Source organism: Podarcis tiliguerta (genome assembly GCF_965153285.1).
Source record: "Podarcis tiliguerta genome assembly, chromosome: 6".
NCBI lineage: Eukaryota > Metazoa > Chordata > Lepidosauria > Squamata > Lacertidae > Podarcis > Podarcis tiliguerta.
In genome coordinates, this window is record NC_139539.1 from 34,331,522 (window position 1) to 34,349,084 (window position 17,563).

At 38.7% G+C, this 17,563-nt stretch overlaps 1 protein-coding gene across 5 annotated transcripts in view; it reads right to left on the bottom strand.

Moving 5' to 3' along the window:
• MAGI3 (membrane associated guanylate kinase, WW and PDZ domain containing 3) overlaps positions 1-17,563 on the bottom strand; it is a 108,648-nt gene that overhangs the window by 28,861 nt on the left and 62,224 nt on the right. For all 5 annotated transcript variants that reach the window (XM_083444230.1, XM_083444232.1, XM_083444233.1 and 2 more), the window contains 6 exons: positions 17,015-17,109; positions 15,555-15,743; positions 11,529-12,137; positions 9,418-9,464; positions 5,001-5,157; positions 404-495 (listed from right to left, as the gene is read on the bottom strand). In XM_083444230.1, the coding sequence (XP_083300356.1) occupies positions 404-495; positions 5,001-5,157; positions 9,418-9,464; positions 11,529-12,137; positions 15,555-15,743; positions 17,015-17,109 (1,189 nt within the window). The remainder of the gene's footprint in view (positions 1-403; positions 496-5,000; positions 5,158-9,417; positions 9,465-11,528; positions 12,138-15,554; positions 15,744-17,014; positions 17,110-17,563) is intronic.

Consider the following 17,563-nt stretch of genomic DNA (forward strand, 5'->3'; position numbering starts at 1 on the left):
CCAGAAGTCTTTTACACAGAGTGGTATAGATACCCTTCTTCCGATTGCTTCGATAAAAAATGTGTGCAAGACTTTAGGGCCTGGAAATTTGATGGCTATCATATGGAGAAAGCCAATAATTCTCACCTCAAATCATCTTCAGAGGTTTAATGAGTTCCCTATCAACGAATCAAGCCATAGGTAAAAGTATTTCTTTTTAAATTTTAGCCACTGATTATCAGAACTTCTGTAAAAATTCTGTTCAAGCACAGTTACACTAACATGAAAAAGAGCAAACTATTCTATCAGTGGCATAAACAAATTGCAACTGAGAAACTAATAAATTAGTTACTTTATAACTGTGGATTAGTGAAGACAATATTAAGGACAAATAGGATTTACAACAGCTAATGTCTTTACTCACTGACTGATCTGGACCATCTCCTCCAAGAACACGGAAGCCAAAGCCAGACTCTTGCTTTCGAAGAAAAACATCCAAATCTTTTGTATTTGGAGCTAGTTAAGATAAGATGGGGAGAGTTATGTTTGCAGTGGGCCATGCTTGCACATTGCGAAAAAGCATAAGCAAAAATGAAAACTTAATCGTTTTATAGATTTTTTAAAAAGAGAAATGCTCATTTCTGAAAGTATTTAAAATGTTAAGACACCTGCAGTATTAAATCATGAATTAGACTAACACCCCAGCTGCTGAATATACATACAAAAATATATGTACTGAAAAACACTCGAGCCCAACTAATCCACTCAGTGAACTAAACTGCCATGGGTTAAAATGGCAGCTTGGGTTAAAATGGCTGCAAACTATTTACAAATACTCTGTTAAAGCCTCAGAAAAATAAAAAGAAAAGTTCAGAATAATGTGAGTTACAAGGAGATTTGGGTAACTTTAGTTTTAGGCCCCATTTAGATGTTATTACACCCTTCAGAGAAGAGGTTGGGAGTGGGCCTTCGACTCATCTGCTTCCTCCCACTGCTCCTCTCATCATGGAGACAAATGAATGGCCAAACAACTTTCTGGGTTCATTCGCTTCTCCCATGGTAAGATGGACAGGGGAGGGAGTGTACAATCCTGACTCTTGCTCCCAATACTTCCCTTGGTAAAATCTGGGAAGAGAACAAGACCTCAGAGAGTGTAACTATAGTAGGCTCTGGTGAAGATGATATTTGAAACAAAAAAAGATAGGTATTAGCTTTTAGACGAATACTTTATCCTTTTCACAAAGTTAGTAAATGGCACTTAGACATTCCAAAAGGTCTAGCAGCTATAAGAATCTACCTAAGAACTGCTAAGAACCATCTTAAAACCAAACTCTTGGGGCACACTTTACCAACTCTCTGAAAACTTTCCCACTTAGCCAAATTATGTAGACCAAAAACAAATTTCAAGTCAGACAAGTGAAGCAGGTTCAGGTTCAGATTTAACCTTTTAACAAATTTTACCATAAGCAAATTTCTTCAGCTGGTAGGGAACAGTGTCTTGCAGCACCTTAGAGACTAAAAAATGTAGTATGGCACAAGCTTTTGTGGACTAGAGAAGTGAATGGTAATCCACAAAAAACTTATGACATAATACATTAGTTAGTCTGCATTGTTTTTGCTGCAGCAAGCCAACATGGCTAACCCTCTGAAAATTCTAGTGATAAGCTATTGAAAAGCCAGTGATCTGGCTGCCTTTGACAAAGACTGCTTCCAGGTGACCAGGCAGATTTTTAAAAAAAGTTCTCTGTCTTTCGAATCACAAATAACTTACCTAGGTAAGTGTGGGCAAGGTATGCTAGTAAACAACTGAAAGACTGGGCTTCAGATAGGACAATCTTCAAGGCAAACTTATCAAGATTATTCAAAAGCCTTCCAGAATTTACTGTCATTAAAATTATGCAATTCCTTGTAGGAATATGATACATATATTAGTATTAATCCAGGATAACTATGATTTCTGTAGCTGTCTTCATATAATTGCCACACATTTTAATGGGAGTTCATACTTCCCAGCTTGTGACAGCTGAATATTCTGAGCCAGCTTCACTGAGACTTTTTCTTGCACTGACTGATATTATCTCTATACATAGGGAGTGTAAAGTGGCATGAAACAAGACCATATCAATTTATGTACATCTTTTAAAATGTAAAATAACTATGATTTGAATATGGACCGCTGGGTGGTCAAAGAGAATATAACAGAGCCTGCTTCAGCTAGGCTGTCCCCTCCCATGATCATCTACCACCAGCTGTCCTCTGGGAAGGAACTATGAGAGAGGCAGACAAAGATAACACCAGATGTCTATTTCTGCTTCAGTTGGACTATCCTGTGGGAAGGATCCTGAAGAGTTGTGCCTTTGTGATTTTCTTATTGTATTTTTATTTTTATTATTACTGTTAACAGCAGGATATAAAATATTGTAAATCCAATGTTTCCCCATAAATATTTACAAGCTGCACTAGGCTGTGGTGTTGAAGCACCACATTTCAGCTATCATTTTAATTCACAGTTTATAGTTAAAATTGGTTTTAATTGTCAAAAGAAACGTGTCTAATCACATAATAATAATAATAATAATAATAATAATAATAATAATAATAATAATATATTTATACCCCGCCCATCTGGCTGCTTCCTCTGGGTGGCTTCCAGCAAAATATTAAAATACAATGATTCATCAAATAATAAAATCTTCCCTAAACAGGGCCGCCTTCAGATGCCTTCTGATAATATGCAATCCTGGTGAAAACACATCTTAAGGACAGAACTGGTAGAGTTCTATCATCAAACTTCTATTGACAAAATTAGGAAAAACACTGCTGAAGATGGAATAGAAATGAGAAGTCCAACAAAATCTTAATGACAGTTACAAAACAGTAACTAGGTCAATGTCAGAAGCTGACTATAGATCTCCCCTACTTCACATATGAAAATCATTGCTGGCTAATAAGTTTCTGAGGGGCAGTGTTAAGATATTTGCATTAGTATCATCTCTACTGAGAGAAAGAGTACAATATTAACAGCATTATGAGACACCCTTCTTCTGAAGAAGAGATCTGTGTCTATGGTCAGGAAGGGTAATCACATGTGTTCCAACCCTGTATAGCAAGCATAGGCAAACTCGGCCCTCCAGATGTTTTGGGACTACAACTCCCATCATCCCTGACCACTGGTCCTGTTAGCTAGGGATGATGGGAGTTGTAGTCCCAAAACATCTGAAGGGCTGAGTTTGCCTATGCCTGCTCTATAGCTACCACAGGAATAAATTTCAAGGTCAAAGCTCAGGTGGTTTAGAGAGACGGTGACTATATGGTGACCAAACTAATTTTATAATTTGTACAAAAAGAGCCTTCTCTTCCACTCATTTTGTATCATATCCCTGATCTTATCTATATGCAAAGATTTTAAACTCTACTGAAATTTATTGCATATCTGCTTGCCTACCAGTGATGCACCTTGTCTTTTCTAATGTTTTAGTATGAAATTTAAAAACAGAGGCAGGCAGCCAGCCAGCCATATAATTGCATCTGTTCGTACAAGCTGTTTTAAAGCAACAATAATAAACAAAGATACAATAAAATACAAAATACACCTCTTGCTAAATTGAAATAAGTGTTTTCAAACATCTTACTTTATTATTACGTAAGTTTTCACTGGCTAAAGTCCTCTTTGTCAGATGCTGAATTGCAATGTCTAGGAACTAGAAGGGATGCACCAGAGTCTATAATAGTTTAGCTTTAGGTTCAGTTCTGTAATGCTATTACAGTGATGGCAACATTTATTTCCTATTCCTGATGAGCTTTAGCTAGAGTGTGTTAAGACTTCTCAGCTGTTATGGTCGGGTGGTCCAATAAGATACCTAAAGAGTCCCAGCAGGCATCTAGTAGTTTAATGAGAAGTTAAGGGTCCCGGTGAAGCCAATGTTAGGATCCATCATCCTGTTTTTAACATACTGAAGCCTGGAATATCTTCCTCCTTTTGGACCATCCATATCTCCTCCACCACCAGGGCCAGTTTCTGCCCATAAGTCAGCTTACTTTCCTATGTCATATACTTTCTTGTCATAACTTCCTAATCACCTATACATTAGGGATGATAGTGAATCTGCAATGGGTTACTAAAAAAAAATCCACATCTAGCTTCTTCTTCCTTTTCAAAGGCCTGAAGCAACTTGGCATTTTTCACACTACACATTGGACATTTCAGTAAATGATGGGCAAAATAGCTACTTTGAAAACAAATACAAACAGCATTAAATGATGCTGCTGGTTGCTCACAGCTGCTGTCTGCTGTAACAAGATGGCTGGAGAACTTTCTGAAGAAAGTTCTCCTGGCTGCAGTGTGGTCTTGGATTTCTCTGCAACCCCATCTCCTCTGAATCTTTTAGTACTTGTTCTAAGTTACTTTTTTCTTGTCAGTGCTGGTATTTTATTTCATTGTCTCTGGATCTCTCTCTTCAATGATTTGTTGCTTCATTGTATGAGCTCCTGCTATTTAGTTCCCTCTTCTTCCCTTTGCTTTCTTGGGCTGATTGGCAACTGCAGCCTACTTCCCCACTCACATCTTTGCTTGCTTACCTACATCTTCCACGGATCATACAATTAAACTCCTGAACTGAAAAATGTGTATGCAGTTCTTGATTCAGATTAAATGGCTGTCATCTGAGTGCTTCTGGTGTTTCCCATTTGGGGACAGGGGTCTTAGGTCCTTTAAAATTTGTTTGTTAAAATACAAAAGGCTCAATGTATGTGGGTATCTGGTGGTAAAAGCAGTGCCCTAATTTATAAAATAGGAGCTTTTGCTCAAGTGTACATAGTCAATAAGTGACTCTGGAACTTAATCACCTGTTCTGAGAAACTATTTTACCTCTGTATTTATTGGGAGAGAAAAGCACTCTGTTAATGTTTAGAGATACTATTTTCTACTGCACCTCCTTTTGGGACTGAGCTTGACAATTCTCAGATCAGAATGCACTTCCGGTAGCTTTGCTGCAATATGTATCTTAAGTCTATGTACTCACGTTTTTCTTCAAACAATGTTTTAGACTTCAGGTAGACTTCTGAAGGGTCTAGCTTTGGGGACGCTGACCTTAGAACACTGGGTGGAAAAGGCATGGGTTGTGGGGCTGGTTCACTGATGGTCTCTTGGCTTCCTGAATTTTCTTGCTTATCTAGTTTCTGCAGAGGGTGGGGAGAGAGAAACCAGAAATATACACTTGTACAAAGTTGCAAGAATATACCAACTCACTTGAACAAGTGAGAGAAGCAGTAACGAGCACCGTAACAACTCAATTCATAACAAGCATGCTTCAATTGATGCTTTCTAAAAGGATTATTCCTGCTTGTGGTATCTGAAAGCATTTTCTAATGAAATGTTAATCTAGAACTGCAAATTATTTAGTTTATGGCAGGGGTCCGCAAGGTTTATCTTGCCTGGGCCGGATCGGTCCCACGGAGATCCCTCCGTGGGCTGGACTGCGTGCGCGCCCGCGATTTTCAGCGTTGGTGTGTGTGCGGATACAGTTTTTGACCCTGCAGAAGTGAGTCCCCGCACTGCAGTGCGCCAGTTTAGCGCAGCGGGAAAGCAGGTGGCTCAGTTCGGGGGCAGCTCGTGGGACAGTCAAACGACCTCTGTGGGCTGCTTCTGGCCCATGGGCCTTAGGTTGGTGACCCCTGGTTTATGGTCTTATCTGAAACTTGCAAGTTGTTTAGGTTATGGCCTTGATTTGAAACTTTAAATATGCGTACAGTGGTACCTCGGGTTACATACTCTTCAGGTTACATACATTTCAGGTTACAGACTCCGCCAACCCAGAAATAGTACCTTGGGTTAAGAACTTTGCTTCAGGGTGAGACCAGAAATCGTGCTCCAGCGGTGTGGCAGCAGCAGGAGGCCCCATTAGCTAAAGTGGTGCTTCAGGTTAAGAACAGTTTCAGGTTAAGAATGGACCTCTGGAACGAATTAAGTACTTAACCCGAGGTACTACTGTAGTTAACTCATGAGGTGAAAGCAGTAAAAACAGTGGAATAAAGAATGATAACTTCAGAGAACATCACGTGGCCATAAGCCCCTTAAGATTCCACTTACCAATGTCCCTAAAAAATTCATCACATCAAATCTACTTCTGCTTTACTCTCTTTACCTAAAACCTCTACTGGAAGCTCAGAAAGTATGTGCCACTGAAGCTCACTGGATGGCATTGAGCCAGTCCCTTTTTCTCAGCCTAACCTACCACACAGAGTTGTGAGAATGAAATGGCAAGAGGGGAAACCATGGGCAAAATACCAAAATAATGGGTTGCATCCCACGAAGTTGTCCCTTTTGTGAAAGGGCTTCATTTGCACAATATAACTTCCCCTCCATCTCCTCTCCTCATGTGCCCCCAGCTTTGAATCTGCTCCAGGGGTCGGAGGAAAACCCAGAAGGATTATGGATGGCCTGTCAAAGATTACCCTGTCCTTATCCTGTAATGTTTTGTCATGCCCTCCCCACAATAGGGGCATTTGATGCAGCATAGTTGTGAGTTAGAAAGTTCCCAAATCTCCCTTTAGCCCTGAACTCACTATATGGCCTTAGGCAAGCTGGTATTTTCTCTGCCTCAGCCCACCAACTATAATACAAGGGAAATAATAGTACTGAGCTACTTTATAAAGCTGTTGCAAGAATTACTGAAATAACAGGTGTTAAACTGTTGCAATATTTTAAAGCATTATATAGTAAATGAAACCAGTTACAATACTGATAGCTTCTATAATGGAAAAACATGGATTGGTTACAGCGGGTTGTAATGTTGACATTTGCATTTAACTAATCTACTTCCAATCTATGGCAGTTTGTTTCTCTGTACAGTATACTTGTGTGAATAGCTGCTACAGTTGCAGGTGTTTTCCCCTGAATAACAAGGGGAAATCATTCACAAGGAATTAAACAGCTGAAAGTAAAAGCCCTCTAAAATTCCTCCTCACTCTATGCAGAAGGGACAGCAAAAACGGCTGCTCCAGATCAAATGTACGTTTTCAGTGTTTCATAAAACTAGTTGATTTTAAGATGTTTGTTCTAGATTGAGACAAAGCCTGAAACGTGTGTGCAAATGAGTGCATATTCATCTGCAGAAGCATTTGAATACATTCATGGCTGCCAAGAGAAAATCCCCGAAGGATTTTACAGTTGGAAACTTTCCACATGTTTATAAGCATAAGAATTTGCCCTTTTAAAACCAATTAGCTGACAAAGTAGATGTCACTAAGCATTCAGTTTATGTTTAGTGAAGTTAAAACTGTCTGTGCATTTTAATGCATTCTTCCAAAGATTTCAAAAAGTGACCTTAGTACATCAGCTAGTGTGTTCCTGTTCTTCAGAGCTTTACTCAAATAAAATTAGTGATTCTTCTAATCATTTACTGTACATGATTTCCTAGTTTTAAAAATAGTTGCCGAACAGTATTCTTGTGCTAATAGAAAATGAACCAAATGCATTCGCATAAGAGGACAAAAACATAATTTTTGTTCATCATAACTCTGAAATTACTTTTTTGAGTATGAGAGAAAAGGCCCTATCAAGTACCATTCATGAAAGTAATCTTTCAATGCTTCTTACTCTAATTTCTGAGTAGATATAAGAAAAAAGTACATTTAATCAACCTGAAAGATATTGATTTTTGTGAAATTCAATCATACTCTTCACTGGATGAGTATTTTGCCAGGAGTGGTAACAATAAAAAATGGAGTCATGACAATTATGACAGAACCCAGTCTCCCTACTTAAACTATATTTGAGAGGAACAGTTTTTCATGTCTCATTCAGCACTTTCATTAAAAAAAGCAAAGAAAAATGTGTGCTTGTGCATGCATGTAATTCATGTATATCCTACTGAAAACCATAAACTGAAGACTAAGGCAAAGCAAATATGAAGTATGTGTTTCAACATCACATCTTATCAGTTTGCACACAAATGAGATTCAGAGACAGGTAAAAAAACAATGAAGATTAATATACATGGTACACTGAAAGATAAAAGAAGTGCTCATAACTCTTTTTTTGATTAATCTTGGAGGGTAATCAAGCTGGATAGTGCTTGCATGAGTTATTAGACCACACTTTTCTACTAGGATGCTGACATATATTTTATAATTGTTAGGGCTGGGCGATGTTAGGTTTTCAACACTGTGATGTATCACCAGCCAAATATTGTGGTTTGGCGATAAACCATGATGTTGAAAGAAGCTGTACTGGTCCCAAATGGTGAGGGGTGAAACTGTCTCAGCTGTCACTGCAGTCTGTTTTTCCCTCAGTGCACTGGAGGCTGAGGGACTTAGGAATGGTGGTGGTTTCACCAGAAATATATTACTGAGTGGAGCTGCCATTGCACTCTGCCCTTCATACCGGTCCTGGGTGATATATTGCTGCTGCCAGGCCTAATATGTGTACCCAGAATTTTTAAAGTAAGAGTTACCACTGTGCACTGTAAAGAGTTCAAGAGGGGTTCGTAATCTCTTTTTTATTTGGTTCAGCACTAATACTCACAAAAATTGTTTTAGCGATACAACTGTTTTAAACTTTGTCCTTAAGTGGCATAGCTAACATGCTCACCAGCCCTTACCTGTGCTAGGCCTTTTCCTATTCCCTATCTTGTAAAGGAAAACAACAAAGTAAAGGTTGTTTTCTAATGCAGAAAGGCAGCTCATTGATTCTATTCAATATACACAGCCTTTCCTTTGCTATCATCCACTCCAATGAACAACAGAGTTTGGGAGCTACTTTCAGTTGAGGCAACAAGCAAAATTCATTCTCCTCTCAAATTAATACCAGAAAGTAAGCCGATGGAGGGGATTTTTTCTACACTCAGAAATTTAGGAATAAGTTGTCCTTTACAAAAGTTAAGGGAGATATATATAAATAATTTCATCCAAATTTAAGAAACACCAGTGGAGGCTAGCAGCTATTGTACAACTTAAATTTTACATCAGTCTTCCACCACAAATCCTGAGAAGAGAGAGATGTTTTTCACTGCACACCATTCTTATGTGGAAGTGAGAGCAAACCTCAAAAGGATCCTGGAGACAGGGCCATCTTACCCATTGGTGCTAGGGGTGCGGGACACCCAGATGCCGGGCTCTCAGGGGCGCCAGGCCGAGAGTCCGGGCCCGAGGGTTGAGTCCGGGGAAGAGCCCGCCTGTTGGTTGGAGCACTTTGTGCTGTGAGTTTGGGGGCGACCGAGCCAGTGAGGTGGCCGGCCAGCTCTGCCCTCCTGCGCACCTGTGCGCACCTGGGACTGGGCAATGGGGTGGTGGTGCCGGCGGATCTTTGCACCCCGGCACCGCATATGCTTAAGACAGCCCTGCCTGGAGGGCTCTAAAAGAGCTAATCTGAATTATCATCAACTTACTTTATGAACAAAAAAATTGCAGTCAATTCAAACAACTCTGATCAATACTCACATTATCAATACTCACAACATTGGAACTTTTAGTAGGTGAGGAAGGGCCTAAAATAGAGAATAAATATTAATATAACCCATCACACCATTATATTCTACAGTTTTCTATATCCGGTATACTAATCTGGCGGGTTAGAACTCTGTATTCTAGAGGTCTTGTCCAAGCATTCACAAATCCACTTGTAAGCCTGCCAAGGAGAAAGTGTTCCAGGTTTCTAGTGAGCAGGCCACCTATAACCTTACACATCCCTACCAAAGAGGTCTTATTTCTACTGCAGTTTTTAAGATGATAAAGAACAGCACAAGTTCTTTCCAAGAACTCGTAGATACATCCTCTGTTTTGGTTAATTTTACATTATAGAAAAATCTGTTCTATAATTTAATTTGTTCTCCTCACAAAAAAGCCTTCTAAAAGCCTACTACTAAAATCACAAGTTAATGAATTCTGCAGTAAATTCAGGTATCCGGCTAGTATTATAATTTGAACCATGACAGTATAGCTCAGATAACAAAGTAGATTCCAAAAACAGGTCAACAGTAACATGGCTTAATTGCACTTTAGGTAGCAATTAATCCAAACTTCCTGAACATTTTGAAAATAGACATAAGAATCAGTGAACCTACAAACAGATGGCATTATAAAGAGGTTGTTTTCAGTAAATCAGCATCTTTCAATTTGTTCCAAGAACATGGAACAAGTTCATCTGCCCCAGACACAGTGATATAAATTAATACATATATTTTCCATTCTCACAGGGGAATTCAAAATCCTTTTATTCCAACATTTATTTTAAATGTTCTAGGTGCCTCATACAATTAAATACAATAAAAATGTGTTTATCTTCTTAGTAACCAACCACTGAGCTGAAGAGGGACGGAGAGCATATCAGCTTTCCAACAGAAGGAAAAGCTTACAAGTATAGTACAGGAAGAAAAAAGAATATTGTGGCACCTTTAATATGAACAAACATATTAAGTTATAAGCTTTTGTAGACTAGAGTCCACTTTATTTGAAGTATCGAATGACGTGAACTCTAGTCCCTGAATTTCTTAGTATTTAAGAAATCATGGGACTCTCAGATGTTTTTGCTGCAATACAGCTAAACCTCTGAAAAACTCAATAAATAGAAATTGATATTTCCACTGGAGTGTTCCCTCTGCCTTCACCACCCACCCACCCACCCACCCAAGGGTGGAGGGGACAACGATCTATAGTTAACATTAGTACCTAGGCTAACCATGTAACAGATGGCCAAAACATCTTGCAAAAAAGGAATTTTCCTTACCACAGGAAAAGTGAATCCTATCAGTCAGTTTTCACACTGAGGGCAATTCCAAATCTGAACTCCCCCAAAAGTTGTATATAAATATATACAAGATCAATAGAGGGATTTGTATTATTTAGCCACTTTAACCAAGATCTCTTAGAGCTGAAGTGACCTGGCAAGGTTAGTCATTTAATAGCCCAGTTGTACAAACTGATATCACAAATAGTACTTTATGACAATGCAGAGCCCATCAGTAAAAGAAAGCTTACACTTATGCTTAACACTTGATTATGTGACCCTCGGCAGGGTGGAGTTAAGAAGCCAAAATAAGCAACCAGAAAGGACAGACAACAGATCAAGACTAATGAAAGGCAAACCAGGAAACCACAAGTGAAGTTCTTACATGGCAGCACACAAGTATTCACCTTTCATGTATTATATCTACAATATATTTTGCAAAGCTGTTTGGACACCTCTTAAGATTGCATAATCAAATTTTGAATGTTGGCTCCAGAGATCAAGAAGCGGGTTTTTGTCTGTACTTGGACAACTGCACTTCATTTTCAATCCAATGGTAGAATGAACCTTTCAAAACCACACTGATTTAAACCATCAACATGTATTAAGACAGTGTATGTTGAAAAAAAGATATTACAGTGTTTCACAATTCTTAGTATCTTTTTAAAAAAAATGAAAAGAGAGAGTATGACATTTTCTACTTTTATTATCACCCATAAATATAAAAATACACAGTGCAAAAGAGTGATTAACTTACATTTACGCCAATACACAGTGCTTAAAAGTGACAGATATTTTAAAATACATAAAAAATGTCATTACCTACCTCCCCTTAGGATAAGCAGTGGCACTTCTGCTCCAACTGGAAACTGCTTCAGTACTTCTACCACCTGAAGGTGAGTTAAGTTCTGCACATTCTGATGATAAATCTCTTTAATTACATCCCCTTTCTGAAGACCATGGCACCACTGGCTATCTAAGATCATCTTCACCTTCTGCCCTACAGGGCTGTCAGCTATTGCAAATCCAAAACCTTTAGGTCCCTTGATCAGAGGAATTGTGACCAGTTCTGCTTGAGAGCATCCTGAAGAAGACACTGAGGCCCTCTGTTCGTTGAGGTCTGTGGAAGGGCCATTCAAGCGTCCATTGAGTAAGATATGCCCTGGCTTTCCATTCTGGTCCAAAACCATTGTTCCAGGTATTAACTCTTGGTTGATCATACAAGTATCACCTTTTACTATTTGCTGACCATTTAAGACAGGAGTGGCTGTAACAATATCTACAACAGGGTCCTCATTTTCATCAGGAAGAGGGTATCCACGACACAGAGTCATGTTCACATACTGGTTGACAGGAACCAATTGAAACATCTGGACAACATCAGCATGGGTATGGCCCAAGACACACGTGCCATTTATGTCCACAATGACATCACCTGTTAAAAGCAAACAGGACACTGTTAATACAAATAAACATTATTCCCATACCTTAGCATGATCAGGAGGTTAGTAACCTCTCTAAGGAAAAAACTGGAAAATACTCAAAATACTAGCGAAGAAAGATGGCATTATTTCCTTTTGCTCATTTGCAGCACAAGGCAGGATTTCTCTTGCATGTAATCTGTGTTTTGGCTCTGATAAGATCACACAGTTCTAAATATATAAAGCTTAATCTGCAGCAGACTCTTGCAATTTCAAAAGGGAATCAGTGGGTTTCAAAATGGAAGCAGTGTGCATGTAACAGTAAGCATATATTTTAGTTTACTTCATACATTCTAACACATTTCAAAAGAAATAGACTACTCTTCTAGCTTCCATGTATTGTCACTGAAAAAAGTCCTACAAGTTTTTTTTCATATTAAATTTATTTCATAAATAATTTTGCCTTTTAAGAACACAAAAGCAAGTATGGAGAACATGCATCTTTCAACTCTACACAAGAAGAATCAGATTAGTAAAGTCTGATAAATGCTATCATACCCAGTCTGATGATGGACAACTTCACAAACAGCCCTCCTTGTAAGCAAGCCAGTAAACCAAATGAATTCTTACTGGCTTTTTGTATCTATGACTTACTGCAATGGAATTTCACACAATTCAGATCTAACAATCTAAGACATCTGCCCAGTAATTAGATGTGTGTGGAAGTAAGGAAAAGAGATTATAGAGACTAGAAATGAGGGCCACAACCTTCTAAACAAAATATGAAAGCAACAGCATGAAAAGGAAGAACCTGCCTGAGAAAAAAGACAAAAGGTGCTAATGTTCAAAGTGGAGAGTGACTCAAAGAGAACATTCCATAAACTGCTGTTTTTGTGGTGGTCAGAAGAGAACTCTAGGAAGGGAGTCGCTCTGCTCTGAGCAAAAACAGAGAAAACCAAGCTCTCAAGCAGAAAGAGAAAAGTCTGGATCACAGATGTGAAGGTCTAAGGGGGCAGGAATGGGGTGGGGTTTCCTCATTTTTCTCCAAAGCTTTTTAAAGTTTATTTCCAAACAAATGAAAAAAACACATTATGGAATATTTTCTTTTACAATGAAATACATGTTTAAGGCAAGGTGTTCATATGTTTACTCTCCCCAAATGATTTCTAAAAACTATGTAGCAGGAAGACCTTTATGTAAGACTGATCAGAACATTACACAGAGGACAATTGTACAAATGAAGAGTACAACTCTCAATAGATATCTATCTCTAGAGGGCACTGTCATTGCCACAAGAGAAGAAAGCTTTTTGGGTTGGTGGGCATATATGAAATTTTGAGAAAATTCTGAGGGTACCAGTCACAAATGACTGTCACCAAGGTGGTGGCCTAACACAAAATGGCCGCTGCTTCCGAAAGAATCAAAGAATTGTAGAGTTGGACGGGAGTGTGAGGGCCATTTAGTCCAACCCCCTGCAAGGCAGGAATCTTTTGGTCAATGTGGGACTCAAACCCACGACCATGAGATTAAAAATCTCATGCTCTACCAACTAAGCTATTATATCCCTCTAAGTTCTACTTAGAGTAGACACATTGAAATTAATGGACCTACGTTAGTAGTGTCCATAATTTCAAGGGGTCTACTCCAAGTAGGACTAACACTAGATACAACCTAATACAACCTGCAAGAAAAGACACAGGAACATAAAATTGTTCAAATATGAACAAATGGATTAAAAGTTTGAAAAATCTTTCTGCTTTTCCAGACACTATTAAGTCTTGGTACTTATGCCGTCTGCTCCTGGTATGCTGCTGTAAGTTAGACAGCAAATTAGAACATAACTGAATCCAGAAAACATATTCAATAGCTACAGCCAGCCATACCATGCATAGTCAAGAAAACAAAAACTAATGACCTCTTAATAATAGCTGGCAAGTATTTTTTTAAAAAATCTTTATGGAATAGAAAAGAATACAATACACCTAAAATACATAAAAGTCAACTCACCAGAATAGCAGCTGAACAATACTGGCCAATAATAAGTGTGATATTAGAGGCAGAATGTCATATATATGCTTCTCAAAATTAGGGGTGTATGAGGAGATTATAACAAAATTAATGTTTTCGCCTTTGCACTGTGTTCTCTCCTCCCCAAACAACTTGGGAACAATCCCTCCTGGCAGGAGGAAAAGGTGATGAGGATAAAAATGCCTCTGAAATGCCCCTCCCTATCAAACAAAACAACTTGGGAACAATCAAGGAAAAGGAGCTAATAATGATGATAGTAGTACTGGTAAGTCATAATGGTAATGATGACGATGATAACGCCTCTGCCCTGCCCTGCCCATTGGGAAAAAGCCGGGAAAAGGTGATGATATTGATAATAATGATGCCACACCACACCCAAGAACTTTGGAACAACCAGGAAAAAGGTGATAATGATGATGGCGATAATGATGATCATTATGCTCTACACTGGACTTCCGCCCTCCCCAAACCACTTTGGAACAAACAGGCAAGGTGGAGAGCTTAAAAGTTTTTTATGTGCCAGGTAACTCCAAGTGAGCCTGCCGCAAAAAGAGCTTTTAAGCTCTCCACCTGGCTTGGATTTATCTTGCACAATACCAACCAGCCTGCTTTCAACAATGTATGGTTAAAATCATGCAAATTAAATGAGTGTTAGATGCAACTGTACACAATCTGTGGCTGTACTTACAAAATTATGACTATTCAATGAATCAACTGGTTCTAAAGATTCTGAACCTGTGTTTACCGAGAGGCATTTATACATTTTTTTAAAAAGTGATTCTTATGTAATTGTGAAACAAATAAATTATCTGGAGCACTGGATGTACTTCGTAACAGAATGCACCAATGTTCAACTACTTATTTTGTGGTTCTCTATATTCATTTTAAACATGTATTAAACATCTGCAAAATGGCCAAAGACACAAAAAACCGATTAGCAAAATCTCGCACAAGAACTCCTACACCACCAGAATAGCATGCAATAAGCCTGATGTTATGTCATGCATGGCTAAGAATGTAGCAACTAAATTTAGAAAATCCTGAAGGAATCTACACAGCAGCTGCAACCTACCCTGGTCTTAAACTGGAGTCTGAAGAGCCAAAAGAATAAAAGACTGGAAAGCACAAATGTTAATCGTTTTAAATCTACTTTAGTCTTTTGAACAGAAGAGAGTAATGGCAGCCAACATAGCTAGATAAGGAGATGCAATACAGAAGACAGGAGCATCCTTTAAATACTTTGTTACTTCATTTTCACTGTTAATGAAACTTTTGAAACACACAGCAGCAAACTTCAACAGTACCATCACTGAATTGTCAGAACCATCTGTTTTCATAATCTTTGTATCACCATTTGTCCAAACTGCAAAATAAATATGGAGGGGGGGGGACCCTTAATTCACCTGGTGCAATTTTGCCATCCTGTGCAGCTGGTCCATCTTTCAGTACATTCTTCACCTGCAGAAACTCATCTGGTCTGTCTCCACCAATGATTGTGAAGCCAAAGCCCATATTGCTTTTCTTCAATGATGTCCGTATGAGTGCTCCTATCAACTGGGATGGGTCTCGGGTGAAGAGAGACTTCACTGGTTCTGCAGCCAAGCAAAAGGGTTCCCCATATAGTCATTCAATAATTGGGGCTGCAGCTAAAGCTAGCTAATATAGCAGTAATACACAATTTAACAAGAAAATGACTGCAAGAATAGTCAAATAAAAGCAACGAAGGAGATGCAGGGGAAAATATAACATTTGGAATAAGATTAGAAATAAATCTTCATAGCAGAAATCAAATGTGAAGTCATAACCAATGACTTCTGTGGGGGGGGGGGGAGCCAAGCTAAGTATGGACTTGCCTTTATCTGGTTAAAAGGATAATGTTAAGAAAGAAAAGAACCTTTTGAGTTTCATGTTAACACAAAAGACAACTGGAGATTATGACTGTTCCAGTTATCTTATGTTTGTTGCCAGCAGTATGGCTAGGCCATAACTGTTTATCAAATGCTGTGATTAGAACTGAAGGCAGGAACCAGAGGACCCGAAGCCACACACTTGCTGCTCCATCTTCATCCTGTGTCCAGATAGCCAAATCACTGTCTGTCCATCCACACTATGGAGTGGCCAAGCTGATTACAACAAATGGTTTCAGGATGCCTTAAGCTCATTATGCAGCTATAAGACCACCAATTTGTTTCAACTGCAGAGATTGTTTTAAATATACAGCACAGCAATACTGTCTTATGGGGTACTAATGCACACCTATGACAATGTGTGTATAAAACATAAAGCCTTCAAATGGAGGCAGTGTCATTTGCATATTTTGCAAATTGTCAGGATGTGTGTTGAAAATGTAATTATTATTTGTCTTTAAACATTTTACACACACATCATGTCTGTAGGACAAAGCTTCTATATACAAATGGGGACCTCCAGATAATGTTGGACTCCAACTCCCAACAGCCCCAACTGAGGGGGGTTTAGCATGAGGGATCTTTGAATGGGAAACCAAAGGAAGCCTCAGCTTCACTTTCAAGCAGCAGTAATAGCAGCAGATGGCACATCCTGCATTCACCAACAAAAGCTTGGTGGCCTGCCTGCTAATGGCCCTTAGATACATAGTATTGCACATAAACGTTCTTATAGATAAATAAGCTACAAAAATAAACACAAACCACTCATTGGTGAGATTAATAAAGTAGTACTTAATGGTTTGAAAATATTTTTTAAAATATCTGTTAAAATTAACTGACAATTCTTTCCCTGTGTGATAATGAAAGCTAACATGGCTATGTTCAACATGTAGTTCTTGATTAATTTACTGCAGATTTCAGCAGACTCTCCTAAAAGCTGCCATTGAAACCAATACCTGGATTTGAAGGGCCTCCATCCGTCTGTCCTAGCTGTTTTTTCCGTTTGGCTTCCAAAACTGGATTTTCAAACTGGGTTTTCTGGTTAATATGACTGAAAAAAAATACAAGACATCAGTGAAAATTTAATTGTGAAATATTTTTCATAAAATACTTCATAAAAAGGCCCACCCAAGTGGCCCATTCTCCTGTAGAACAATTATTTTTGTTTCTGGAATCAACAATGAGAAGCAAATATCGAGTATTAGCAATCATGAGCCAAAGTTAGGGTGAACTGGTCAAGCTCAGAAGAGTTTGTAATATACTAAGGCATGGAATAAGACTGTCCAAGTTTCCCTTGCGTTTGCTCTCTTCTTTAGCTATTGTTAATCAACAGCCCTAAAAAAAGGGGGGGGGTAATAAACGGAATACAGCGCAATGTTAGTCCTTTCGCTGATGATATGGAACTTTTATTTAAAGACCCTTTAGTAGCACTACTGGAAGCATTTGCTACACTTTGAAATTATGGCACTATAGCAGGGTTGCAGTTAACCATTTTTAAGTCTGAC